We start from the raw sequence: 12,133 nt of genomic DNA on the forward strand, positions 1-12,133 counted from the left end.
GGCCAGCCAAGGCCGTGCTGGGGGTCCCCGGGGAGCCTCCTGGCCAGTAGCTGCCGGCTCTCAGGAGGGGCCACCCTCCCGGCCCGTCCTGCTCTCTGCGAGGCCACTGCTGGGAAAGTACCTGAAATAATCTTTCCGTGTATATGAGCGACACCGCAGACGCCTCAGTCTTAGCAGGTGGGTCCCACCACTTGCTTCCTGCCTGGGGAAGGCGGGCTCAGCCCAGAAAGGGCCGGCCAGAGGCAGCCCAGGCCAAACCTGAGAGCTACCCCCGCTCGGGCGGCGGTTGCAGACAGAGGAGGCTGAGGGGTACGTCCGAGCCACTCCACACCTTCCTGGTCCCCGTTTCCCTGGAGGAGCTGGGGCCTGGGCCATCACCCACTGGACAGGGTGGTGGGGTGGAACGCCCACGAGGGCTGGGGGCTGCTCTAGCTGCTGGCGGCTGGCGCACGGGGCCAGTGCGGGTGGCCCAGTCTCCGTTCTCAGCGTGTGTTGGCTGCATGAACTACAGGGGTAAGCGGCAAGGCAGAAGGATGCCGCCTGGGGGTTCCCTGTCTGGTCCCTCGCCCCTGTGCTAACTTACCATGTGACCCTGTGGGACCCCCTTCCCTTTCTAGGGCTCGGGGTTCCCACCTGCACAGTGAGGGGGAGAAATGGTGATGCCCCAAGTAATCTCCAGGCATGACACAGACGATCGGTGCCCGGGAAGCACCCCCTGCCCCAACCTTGACCATCAGGCCATGCCCTTGAGAGGGGTGTCAGGTCACTGGTCAGTCTCCAGCAGGCTCCCCTCCGGAGGACAGCAGTGCCAGTGGCCAGCTGTCGGGGTGCGGGTGGGATCGCTCCGGGGCCCCTTCCCGGTCTCGCCTGCCGCCCAGAGCTCCACCAGGAGGACAGTGGGGCCGCCGGGCTGCGCCTGGCTCTGGGGTTGGGGGCAGTGGCGGAGGGGTGCGGGGGGCAGGAGCAGGGAAGTCCACGGTAAGCCCCTTGCTTGGGGCTTCCACCCGGGAATGGAGACCTCCCAGTGACCCCTCTTCCACTCTTAAATAGAATGCAGATTCCTGGGGGCCCCGTCAGGAATTCTAATCCACTAGGTAAGGGTGGGGCCCCGAATCTGCATTTTGAAGGTGGCTGGGGGATCCTCAGCACGGTCGTTTGAGAACCGCAGCTCCATGGGACCCAAGCCTGAGGTGAGCAGGTGGAAAAGGTTTCCTTTTAGATTCCTGGACTTTGCGCCTTGCAGGCTGATGGCCTGGGGTGGGGACCCCATGGTTCCTGCCTGAACACGTCTCCCGCCGCCAGCCAGACCCCAGGCGCCCTGGGACCAGATCAGGATCCTGGCTCCAGACAGGCTGATGGCTGTCTCTGGGGTCCGGAGAATTCCACAGCGGGGCACCCGAGGGGTGGACACTGATGCCTGCCAGGCCCTGCTACGGTCCATCGGGCTGGGATTTGGGATCTACTTACAGACAGAATGAGGACCACGGAGTAGAAGGCGCCTTGCGTGGCCAGCGTGTGCACACAGCAGGGGCCTAATGAACGCCAGGCCTTCCCCTCTCGCCCACGCTTTTGGGCCACAGAGCAGCGGCCCAGTCAGCCTGCCCCAGCCTTGCCAGTCCCGCCTAGCACAGGGACCCGGGTGCCCTTGTCATCGTCCCTGAACGTGTGATCCCCATTTCCCTTAAAGAAAAAGGAGGCGGGAGGGCAGGAAGAGGTGACAGAGCACCCCATTCTTGCCGGCTTTCTGGGAGCCAGTGGGATAGGCTGAGCCCAGGTCGCCTGGGGAGGCTGAGCTGCCGCCCGGAGGAGAAGCCATCTTGCCCTCCTTCCACCTTCCCACTCGCTCCCTTCTGACAACCCCAAGGCTATTTCCACGTCTCTGGTTCACAAGCAGCCTGCTCCAGGGTAAGGGCGGGCTTGTTGTCACTGGTGTGAGTGTGTGTGTGTTCCGATACCGATGGTAACATACCATTTAAGAAGTTGGTATTCATGGACGTCTCTCGAATATGAAAAGAAAATATTTATTTCCTTTTTCGCTTGCGAATTAGAATGCTCTATTTAAAGAAAGTGCCCTCTGCTGGGCCGTGGCTGAGTTATTACCCCTTAAGGAAATAAAGAAGAACTACCAGGGAGGTATTCTTAGTCATTCTCTCTCCTTTTTCCGAAAATTCCTTATATACCCGTGCCTCGGGGCTGGCCCTAAGATAGTGCAGGGTTTCACAGCATTCTTGGGCTAAAAACGTCTGGACCTGATGTCATGGTGCTTGGGAGAGATGGCAGAGGGTCTGCGCTGGGAGCGGTTCCCGAGGAAACGAGATGGCGTGGGTTTCTGTGTCCCCAGCCCCGCTGCACGAGCGCACCCAGGCCGCCTCCCACTCGGCCCTGTTCCCACGGGACAGCCCCTCTCGTCGAATCCGGATTCCTGTTTGACAGCCTGGGAAGAGGTCCCCAAACCTGTTATCATCCAGGTGTTTCCACGGTGTGTTGAACATTCAGTGGGCGGCAGCTTGTGACTTTGGACGCTTCCTGAACACACGTTACGTCTCCTAAACGCATTCAGAAAATCATTCCAGGGGGACAGAAAGGCCCTGCCATGTTTCTAGGTCTAAAATAAAATCCCAGACCACGCAGGAGAGTCAGCGTCAGGGGTGGATTAGCCGGCTGGGCAGAGGAGGGCAGAGCAAAGGGAGACCCCGGGCTCCCGTGTCCCTGCGGGGCGGGATGCTGCCGGGATGGTCCCAGTGTGTTACCTGGTGCCACGGAGAGAAAGGACAGAGAAGACTGGGGACTGAGAATACCAAGCCCTGTGAGTAAGGCCGTCAGACCAGCAAGAGGCCCAGCCTTTACGGCGGAGACCGGTCCTGGCCCCCTTCCCCAAAAGGCTTTCCCGCAAGGCTGGAATTCCAAGAGTAAACACAGCAAGATGGTCTAAGACCCAAAAACAAAGAAGCAAAGAAGCATTGCCTCCGGGCATGGCCGCGAGAGCACTTGCCACGCGGGCTTCAGGGTGAAGAACGCACGGAAGAGGCTGAAGTGTGATCCTTGCACCAGGATGAACGTGGAAGAGAGAGGGTAGGAAGTGCGCCCGTGTGTGTGTGCAGCACGGAGCACGGCCACCGGGACTCGGGCCGCAGGGGTGGCTCTGGGACAAGCCGTTCCCTGCAGTAGCATCGCCCGCGGAGTATCTGGATGCCCCCAGCGACCCGACCCAAATCATCCCCCTTGCCTCCCGGGGCCCCTGGCGCAGCTGCTGGAGGTCCGGAAGGATCCCCCGCTTCTCTTTCTTTCCAGACTGGCTATTCTCACCCCCACGGCACATTCTAATTTCCTAGAAGTTTTCACAAACCCCGTGCTCAGGGAGGTTTCTTGGGACTTTTGGTTCAAAACCAGGACAGTCCTGGGCAAAACAGACACGGCTAGGAGCTCATCTGGCCAAAGCCTGGCGTCTCTTGGGTGAGGTCTGGGCGCCTGCTTTTCTGATGCTCCAGGCGATTCCGTGTGAGGCCCTCGGATGGAGACCTCTGCTCTCAGGTCTCAGACACCCCGGAAACGTCTGAAGGGCAGTCCTGACCTTCAAGTACCAGCTGTCACATTTTGCTCTGCAAACTTAGCAGACGCTGTCTAGAGCCAGGGCTTGTCCCTCCTCCCAGGCTGCGCGACCCTCCTCTCGGGGTCACCTGGAGCAGTGGGGGGCCGCTGAGCCCAGCTTTCCTCTCTCACCGTCCTGGGGCCACAGGTCCATCCACGGGTGGGCTGGGGCTGAAAGAGCCGGGGATTCTGTGGCTGTCGGCAGTTCAGGGCCACAGAGGAGGTGCCCGCCGGCTGGACACCAGCTCTGCTTCCACAGGGCTGCTGGCGAATGACATGCCTGCGGGTGCAGACCAGCCGCCGCTGTTGCTGTTCCTCCTGGAGGTTGAGCACCTCCTTCCTGAGCCTTGGGGAACGGCCAGGCCTGGCCATAGGGGCGCTGGCTGCCTCAGCCCTTTTGAGGCCGGACGGGCGCCCACAGCGCCAGGAGGTCAGTACAGGGCGCAGGGCGCTGGGAAGCTCAGGCTTCCGGGGCTACCAGGTGCATCCAGGATCTTTCAGGTGACAAGTCCAGCACGTGTGTCTGTCTCCCGGTGGACGGGATTTCTCGTTTGGTCCCTTTGCGGCAGGGACTAGAGAGAATTGAAGCCCATTCCCAAGAGCCTCGGGAACTCCGTCCCGGGGGTAGGTGGGTGCTTGGTTATAACAGGAGTCACTGCTGCCTAAGCCCAGGCCTTGATGGCCTTGGGGGCAGGGAGCCCCCGGGGTGCTGGTGAATCGTGCTCACATTCAGGTGTGTGGTAAGTTCAGCAGGAAAGAGGACAGGGTCCTTGAGGCCAGAGCGTGAGGGTGTAAATGCAGGAGAAGGAAGAAGTGGAGGCCCGTTCCCCACGGAGACCTGGGGCCAGCGCTGAGGTGCCCACGTGACTCCCGGCCAGGCTGGGGCAGGTGCCAGGGCGCAGAGGCCAGCCCCACCCAGGAGCTCCTGCCCCTCCCCGTGTCGCACTGAATTTGGTCTCAGCCAATCTTACATTAGCAGCAATGTCTCATAATCTGAGCGTGCGCGGCTGGGTAGCAGCTTTCGCCTGGAACATCCCCTGCCCTAGCATCTCGGGATGTGCTGGCAGCCCGTGGTCCTCGGGGGTGGCCGGTGGGTCCTGGCCCTCGCCAAAGCCATCCAGGGGGAGCCCTGGACCCCAGAGGAGCTGGCTTGGGGGCCGTGTGATGGGAGCACCCGAGAGACAGGGCAGCCTGAGGCCTTGGGGCAATTTCCCCTGTGACCCTGGAGCTTCCCACAGGCCCTGGCGCAGACACGGCCATTTGTTGCTTGAGCAAATGAGCATGTATATTAATATTCAGGAACCACAGCCAAGGGGATGAGGTAATCCACTCAAGTAAATTCTTTAGATAATTGAAGCCCCATCAATTCACGTTAACGTTTTCCACCAGCTCCTTAAACAGAGGCAGACGCATTTTTTTTCGACAGATGATGCTTGAGTGCCAGCTACAGGCTGGGCAAAGCTCTGGGCACCGGAGAGCCTGCCTTTCTGGGGGAGACAAGCGCTGCACCAAGAAACAAACAGAACCGGGTGCTTGCGGTGTGCAAACCACTCCTGCCACCTCCCCGTGGAGACCGGCACGGCCTGCCCCAGCCCGGCTGCACAGCTGCAGGGCCCCGCCTCGGGGGCAGGTGGCACCTCTGAGGAGAGGGCTCCACAGCCCGGGTCCCTCTGGGCTGTCACTCGCAGCCACCTCTTAATTAGCAAAATAAACAGCACGATGATAAATGTCATGATTTACTCAACAAATGATCAAAATCATTGTTTTTCAGACCCCAGGGCAATAAAATGCAATCACTGGGTGATTTATTCTGGGCAGGGTGAGTGGTGGCGGCCTCAGCGGGCAGGCTGTGTCTGGGGGGAGGGGTCCGGGAGTTCGAGCATCCTCCCCGGGCACGAGGACAGACGACCTCCCTTTGAGATGGAGCCCATGGGGGCCGTTTCCACACACCCCACGCTCCCATCTGCGTCCAAGGATGCGGCTGCCAGGTCCGGGGAGCTCGCAGAGCCCATCTGTGCTTTCTTCCAAAACGACAGGGAGTCACTTCCTGGTGTCCCCCAAAGCACCCGGTGGGAGTGGGGGAAGGTTTAGAGTCATTGAATGTCCCTGACGCCCACATGGGGAGGAAGGGCAGCTGAACAGAGGGGGGAGGGTGCCAGCCGCGGGGCACACACGCACCTTCCCATTTTGCTCAAGTAAAATTCCTACATGAAACAAGGCTGCTCCAGCCACCTTGACCCTGTGAATGCCAGGTCACTCATGCTGCCCCAGCAGGGACAGAGGCATCGTGTCACCAGAGACCGTGGGCACCACAAAAAGAGAAAAGGAGATGGGAGCCTTGGATTTTAGTTCAATGGAATGGTCCACGGTAGGAATTCTGTTCTCTGGGTAGAAAGAAAATTGTTTCCGTGGTGTACCAAAAGGAGGGTAGGAACAATCGGTTTGACCTTGATTTTGAGCCCGTCCTCCGAGGGACACCCACCCTGGGCCTGCAAGGGGCTGTCTCTGGACCCCCATCTCCTGCTGGACCCCAACGCCAGACCTCACAGGAGCAACCACAGTCCGAGCCCGGCCAGGCCACAAAGCGCTCCCACCACCCTCCGCCCCTCGGGGATCCAGATCCATCCAGGCTCTTCCTCAGAGCTCCTTTGCCACCTTCGCTACAATGTCATTACCTGTTCTCTCTTCTTCGGGAACTAAATGTCCTGTAAATTGTAGTAAAACCAAATCAACCTGATTTCCGAAGCTTAATTACCAGCATGAGACTCAACATCGACACACACGCAACTCGGGACCGGACTGTAGGCCTTTGGGTATTGTCCCTGGGACCTGCCTCTGGCGGTCCTGCGTCTGCCCTGGCCTCCTTGGCTGTGACACTTAGGCCCTGACGTGTTCCTAGTGATTGTCTTGGTCGCCAGGCCTGCTCTGGGCTGAGCTGACCGCAGGCCCGGGGAGAGTGTCCCAGCAGGGGCATATGAGGACGTGGTCAGCTGCCTCACCTCGGGACTCCGGGGCTCGCTGGAGGCCCTTCTGCGGTCCGGAGCCACAGAAAGATCCAGGCTCTGGAGGCTGGGCTTTCCGCTCCTAATCTCGAGCCCCGTTTGCAGCAGAGCAAAGGCGAGGACCACGTCTGCCCTTGAAGGGGCAGTAGCCGGCCGCTCCTCTGGCCCAGACGCCGTCACACTCGAGCAGGGCACAGAAACAAAGTGAAACATCGGTCGCCTGTTTCAGGATGCGAGTGAGGCTCTTTGAGTTCCACCCCAGAGACCCACGGTGCTAGAAAGGAACCACCTCGACCTTATGATTTATTTCAAGCAAAAGCGGGTTCGCCCTGATTTTCGGGGTGCCTACTTCGTCCTCCCCCTCCTTCCAGCCCGATTCTGCCCTTGGGGCTCGGCCACGATGACGGTGCCACAGACAGCTGCTCACGACCGCATTGGACGGGACGGGACAGGAGGCCGCGAAGCCCAGAGCAGGTGGCCAGGGCCCGGACTCGCCGAGGAAACAAAGTCAGATCCCGCCGGCGCGTCTGGAACTCTACGTGAGGACGTGGACTCGACTGGCTCCGGGGGGAGGTGGCGGTCAGGTCACGGCCCCGGAATCAAGGCGCTGTCGGGGGAGGTGCCATGGAGGGGAGCGTTCCCGCACGTACACGGAGGACAAGTGATATCGCAAAGTCAACAGGCACCACCGGGCAGATAAGAGCCATGGCCCGTACCAGGCCCGGCACCCAGGGCGGCGGCGATACGGGCTGTTTCTTTAAAAATAGAGCAAACAGAGGCCTGCATCAGAGCAGACAAGAGCCAGGTTGCCTCAAGGTCATCCATCGCACTACCCGTAGGGTCCGTTTACCCCGCAGCATCTGAAGGCACCTCCCAATCCAACAGTCCAGGCCTTTCCGAGCACGCAACACAGCACCCCTAAGTTCCTCCCGAACAGCCAGGCGGGAAGGACAGGACAGGCCGTCTGCAAAAAGCCACTGAACAGCCCAAACCACTGACCTGTCACGTTGTCTGAAGATGCTCTCCTCGGCCCAGCGAGGGCCACCCCGTGGGTCTCCGAGGAGCACACGACCTGCCTCCAGGAGGGCCGCACCTCCCAACTCCTCACCTCCCACCTCACCTTGCTCCCACCTGGCCAGCCGCTTCTGCAGGTGACCTGACCTTGAGAGGCACACACGGCGTCGGGCGCCTGGGGACAGCAGGGCACGGTCCAGCTGGCCAAGCTGCGGCCTCCCCCACTCTGGACCGTTGTGAATTCTGGCTGGCCTGCTCTTCCGTCCATCTGGTCAACCCACTACCCCTCTAAACCTTCAATGTCTACAGAGCTCAGGCTGTCAGCTGGCACCTGGTAGGGGGCTTCTGTGTCCCCTGATGTCTACACTCCATGTGCTACCACAAGCCACACTCCACCAGCTTGCTGGAGAGCGGGGGCGTCCTGCGTTCGGGGCACCCCCGTGTCCTTGTGAAGGGCATGGCGGTCTCAGGTCTGCGGCCACTGCCACCAGCACGTGCACCGACTCAGGCAGCCTCTTTGACCTTTACGGAGGGTTTCCAAAGCTGACGGGCCCGGGGTAGATGCTCAAGGGCTGCGGGGGGTCCAGGAGCTTCCCGGGGGTTAGGAAGAGGCTGTGCACATCTCTAGGGAGCAGCGGAGGCTCCGAGGCAGCCTTCCACGCTGTAAAGACTCACGAGAGGGGAAAGACAGATCCAGATTCACCCCTTGCTGTACACAGAGCGCCGAGACGCACAGCTTGGGAACTTCTCCAAAGCCACAGAGCAGCCGCGGGGAGTCGGCTCCCCTGACCCCCGCTGCCCTGGTCCACTGTAGGAGACACGGCTGCCGGCCACACAAGGCCCTCTTCCCTCCTTGGACAGCACGCCCCTTCCTAGAACTGACCTCCGTCCAAGCACTTTTGGAAGTTGTGAAACACCCAGAAGGAATCTGGGTTGGCATTTGCATTTTCCGTCCAGGCAGGGTCCCTGCCAAAAATACCACCGAGCATTGGCCCTGTGGAGCCAGCAGAAAGGCTACGACCAGAGGGGAGAGCGCTTCTGTGGGGCCCACGGTCCTTCTAAGACCACCTTGAAAGCCCCCCCACTGGGGCCCAGCGACGCTCGTGGCCCGAGCCGGATACCTCCAGAGGGAGGGCCGCCTTTGGGGGTGTCAGTGGCCGCCCCCCACCTAACCGGCCTCCCTCTCCTGACCGCACATGGGCTCCAGGACCCTCGATCCAGGCCCAGGTCGTCAGGGAAATGTTAACCACAAGGTGCGCCTCTCTGTCCCCGCTCATCTGAGAAGTGTGGGCTGCTCTTAGGGAGCCAGTTGACCCGGGCAGCCCGGCAGGAGGCCCTTGGCATGGACGTGCCCGGGGCATCTGTGGCAGCGCGGCCACCAGGCGCGTTTTACAAGCTGCCCCGGACTGCTCCTGCCAGGAGGTGGGCCGCCATCTGAGGGGCTTTCCCGGGAGCAGAGACTCCTGTTCTGGGAGAGGCCATCCATCTCTGAGGTTCTGCCGAGATTGCAGCCTTAGCACCTAAGATCCAGACGGGAAGCTCGGGGGGTTTAAGACATGAGCTCATTAAAGACACATTTCCGGGAAGAGAGCGGGCACAGCGGACGGGGGCTGCCAGGCAGCTACGAGGCCCTCTGGTGTTTTCGGAGTCGCGTCATGCAAGCCGCAGGATAAAATAAGCCTGGGAAATGTGACATTCGAATGCTCTCTCCTACCCAGCCTCCTGCCCCCGGCGGCTCAGCTCACCCGGCTTTATAAATAGATGGAACACGAGATAAATGGCCGCGATCAATCACCCTGCACGACAGAGCTCACCTCCCAGCCGAAGTCCACCTCCTTCAGTGCGGCCCGGGGCGCCACCATGTACGGGCCAAACCGCTCCCCGACCTCCATCTTCTTCTTGGCCCAGATCCCCAGGCCGGCCCCGGGGATAGAGGACTCGCGGAGCTCGAAGTCCGGTGGGATGGGGATGTCCTCAGGAATGTAGACGGGGGCCTCGTAGGGCGAGCCTTCCTTGGGGGTGAAGTCCTCGCTGGTGGGGAAAGGGGACGGCGGCCCCATGGGGATGGGGGACATGATACTGTCCTCGGTCTCGTCCTCGGCGCTCTCGCCAGCCAGCAGGTCGGGGTCCGGCCCGTACATGTTATTTACAATGTCGCCGTCACCTGGAGGAGACAAGGCAGCGTCAGGCTCTGCAGCTCGGCTTCCCAGGGCTCAAGGCTCGGGGACCACCTGGGACACGGGACAAACAGAACCAAAGGCGCCAGAGGCCCAGGGGTCACCCGGCCACCACCCCTGCCTGAGAGGCACGGCCTCTGCTAGGGGCTCCCCGGGGACTGTTCCAGCAGCGTCTTGGGGAGCAACGCAGACCCCTGGGGGGGCTCCCCGAGGCCCCGGTGGCAACCCGAGGACACGCTGGCCCGTTCTGCGTTAGGACAGGAGGGAAGGAGGTGCCCACACTCCACAGGTCGGGGGCGGTGGGGGAAGCCGACACGCCAGACGCCCAACCCGGGGCTGATGGCGAGGCATTCCTTCTGGAACCGCTTTGTGTCTGCAGCCTTGGAAATTAGGGAATGGGGGCAAGTCCCCAGTTCTTGGGAGGACTCAGAATTGGGGTTACTGTGGAATTTACCCCAACACCTGGGCTGCTCTGGGCAGATCAGTGGGGCCGGCTGGGCCCTGGGGAGAGCTCCTGGGAGTTCCCGACGGACTCGTGGCAGGTTAGGACAGAGACCTGCTGAGGTCATGAGTATGGGACCCGTGGGGTGGCAGGTCATGGGACTGAGCAAAAGGGTCCCCAGCTTGTCTGTCTGCTGTGGGCCTTTCTTCGGGGTCCAGCCCAAGAGACAGTTGGTGCCAAAACAGTGCCACCTAGGAGTTCACCCAAGGGTGGCCTGAGGCACAGAAAAGATAATAAAGAGTGGGCGGGGGAGAGACAGGGCAAGCAAGCAGGTCCAACGGCGAGGAAATCAGCTTCACTCCTCGGTATCGACCCGAGAGTGGAAAACAGGGAGGCCGATGGGTGAGGATTCCCAGCAGTGTGAACCCACAGCCCCTCAAGGGAGGGGCAACCCGAGTGTCCATCAACAGATGAGGGGATCAACGCGTGTGGCCCATCCACACAGCAGAATATTTATAATATAGAAAAGGGTCACTGACACAGGCTGCAACACGGTGAGCCTTGCAAACAAGCCTCAGAGCGAAGGAGGCTGAGCACAAAAGGCCACACGTCCTACGACTTCATTTATGTGAAACGTCCGGAAAAAGCAAATCCACAGAGACAGAATCCATGTTGGGGGGGGAACCGAGAGTGACCGACTGACTGGCACATGGTCTCCTCTGGGGGAAGAAGATGTTCTGGAACCAGATGGAGGGGGCGACCGCACACCCTGGTGACTGTGCCCCGTGTCCCCGAACTGTGCACTCCAGAAATGGTTCATTTTTCTTCGCTGTGAGTTTCCCTCGATAAAATTAACGAAGTCAGAGGAGGGTGAGAGGAGGAGAGGGGAGGCCCGGGGGTGGGAGGCGCGCGGGCGGATTGCTCGTGGCTCGGAGCCCGCTGACCTCTGATCTAGATGCTTCTGCCCAAGTCCCTCCTTCTGGGACTTGAAAACCTTAGAAAGTGACCCAAAGGCTGTGGTCACTTTGGCCCTCGTCTCGCGGCCCCCTCCCTGCTCCTGAAAGGGTCGTCTCCAGGGAGACGGGAACTTTTCAGTACGAGTAAGATGACCTCAGATCCAACGGAGAAGTAACAAAATGTTTTCTTTCAAAAGAAACCAAAGTCTTAAAAAAAAAAAACGGGGGGGGGAATAACACTTATTTAATTCAGCAGTATTCACAGAAGTAATTATTATGTTTTATGTGGCCAACGGTTCCTTTTTAATTGACTCGTAGGATCCTTTCAAAAATGCAACAAGAGAACAGCAGCTGTTACTCCCCCATCCTGGGGACCCGAGGCTGTTTAGGTTTGAAAGAACACCCCGACCCTTCCTGGGGCTGCGCGCGCACCAAGGTGTATAGCGGGGATAATTAACATGCCACCTTATCGTGTGACCTGGTGACTGCACAGAGCTCCCAGCAGACTCAGGTAGGACCCCCCAGCGCGCTCCCTGACCCCTCCAGGGTCTGATGCCTTTGCTTCCGGGCCGGTGAGGAGTCCAGCTCTGTGCGTGTGAGGGCGCTGGGCAGAGAGCGGGGACGTGTCCCCGTCCCGTGCACATCCACCTCAGGGCTCTTTTTGTTTTCCTGGGTTGTTTTTTGTTTTGTTGTGTTTTGTTTTCTTTCTGTTTGAATTTGACTTCCCCAAACTCGTCACCTTCTGGAGGAAAATCAGCGCTCGAAGGGCACGTTTGATTTACTGGCCAAGCAAACAGCTTAGGAGGGAAAGGTGGTGTTTCCTGCTGATTAAAGGAAGGCTGTACGTCGCCCACCTCCCACCCACCGCAGTCACCAAGGTTAAGTGATTGCCTGGAGCCGCCAGGAAAGCCCAGGTCTCGTTCGGCTGCCCCACTGCTGGTGGGGGGGGGGGGC

General features: G+C 60.2%; 1 protein-coding gene across 1 annotated transcript in view; it reads right to left on the reverse strand.

Annotated features, from left to right (window-relative positions):
* Positions 1 to 10,350, reverse strand: part of PRDM16 (PR/SET domain 16) — a 217,416-nt gene extending 207,066 nt beyond the window's left edge. Inside the window, 2 exon segments of the mRNA XM_024760246.1 lie at positions 9,419 to 9,768; positions 10,338 to 10,350. Of these exon segments, the coding sequence (XP_024616014.1) occupies positions 9,419 to 9,768; positions 10,338 to 10,350 (363 nt within the window).
* Between the last annotated feature and the right edge of the window lie 1,783 nt (positions 10,351 to 12,133).

This window comes from Neophocaena asiaeorientalis, unplaced genomic scaffold (assembly GCF_003031525.2).
Source record: "Neophocaena asiaeorientalis asiaeorientalis breed wild unplaced genomic scaffold, Neophocaena_asiaeorientalis_V1.1 scaffold489, whole genome shotgun sequence".
Lineage (NCBI taxonomy): Eukaryota > Metazoa > Chordata > Mammalia > Artiodactyla > Phocoenidae > Neophocaena > Neophocaena asiaeorientalis.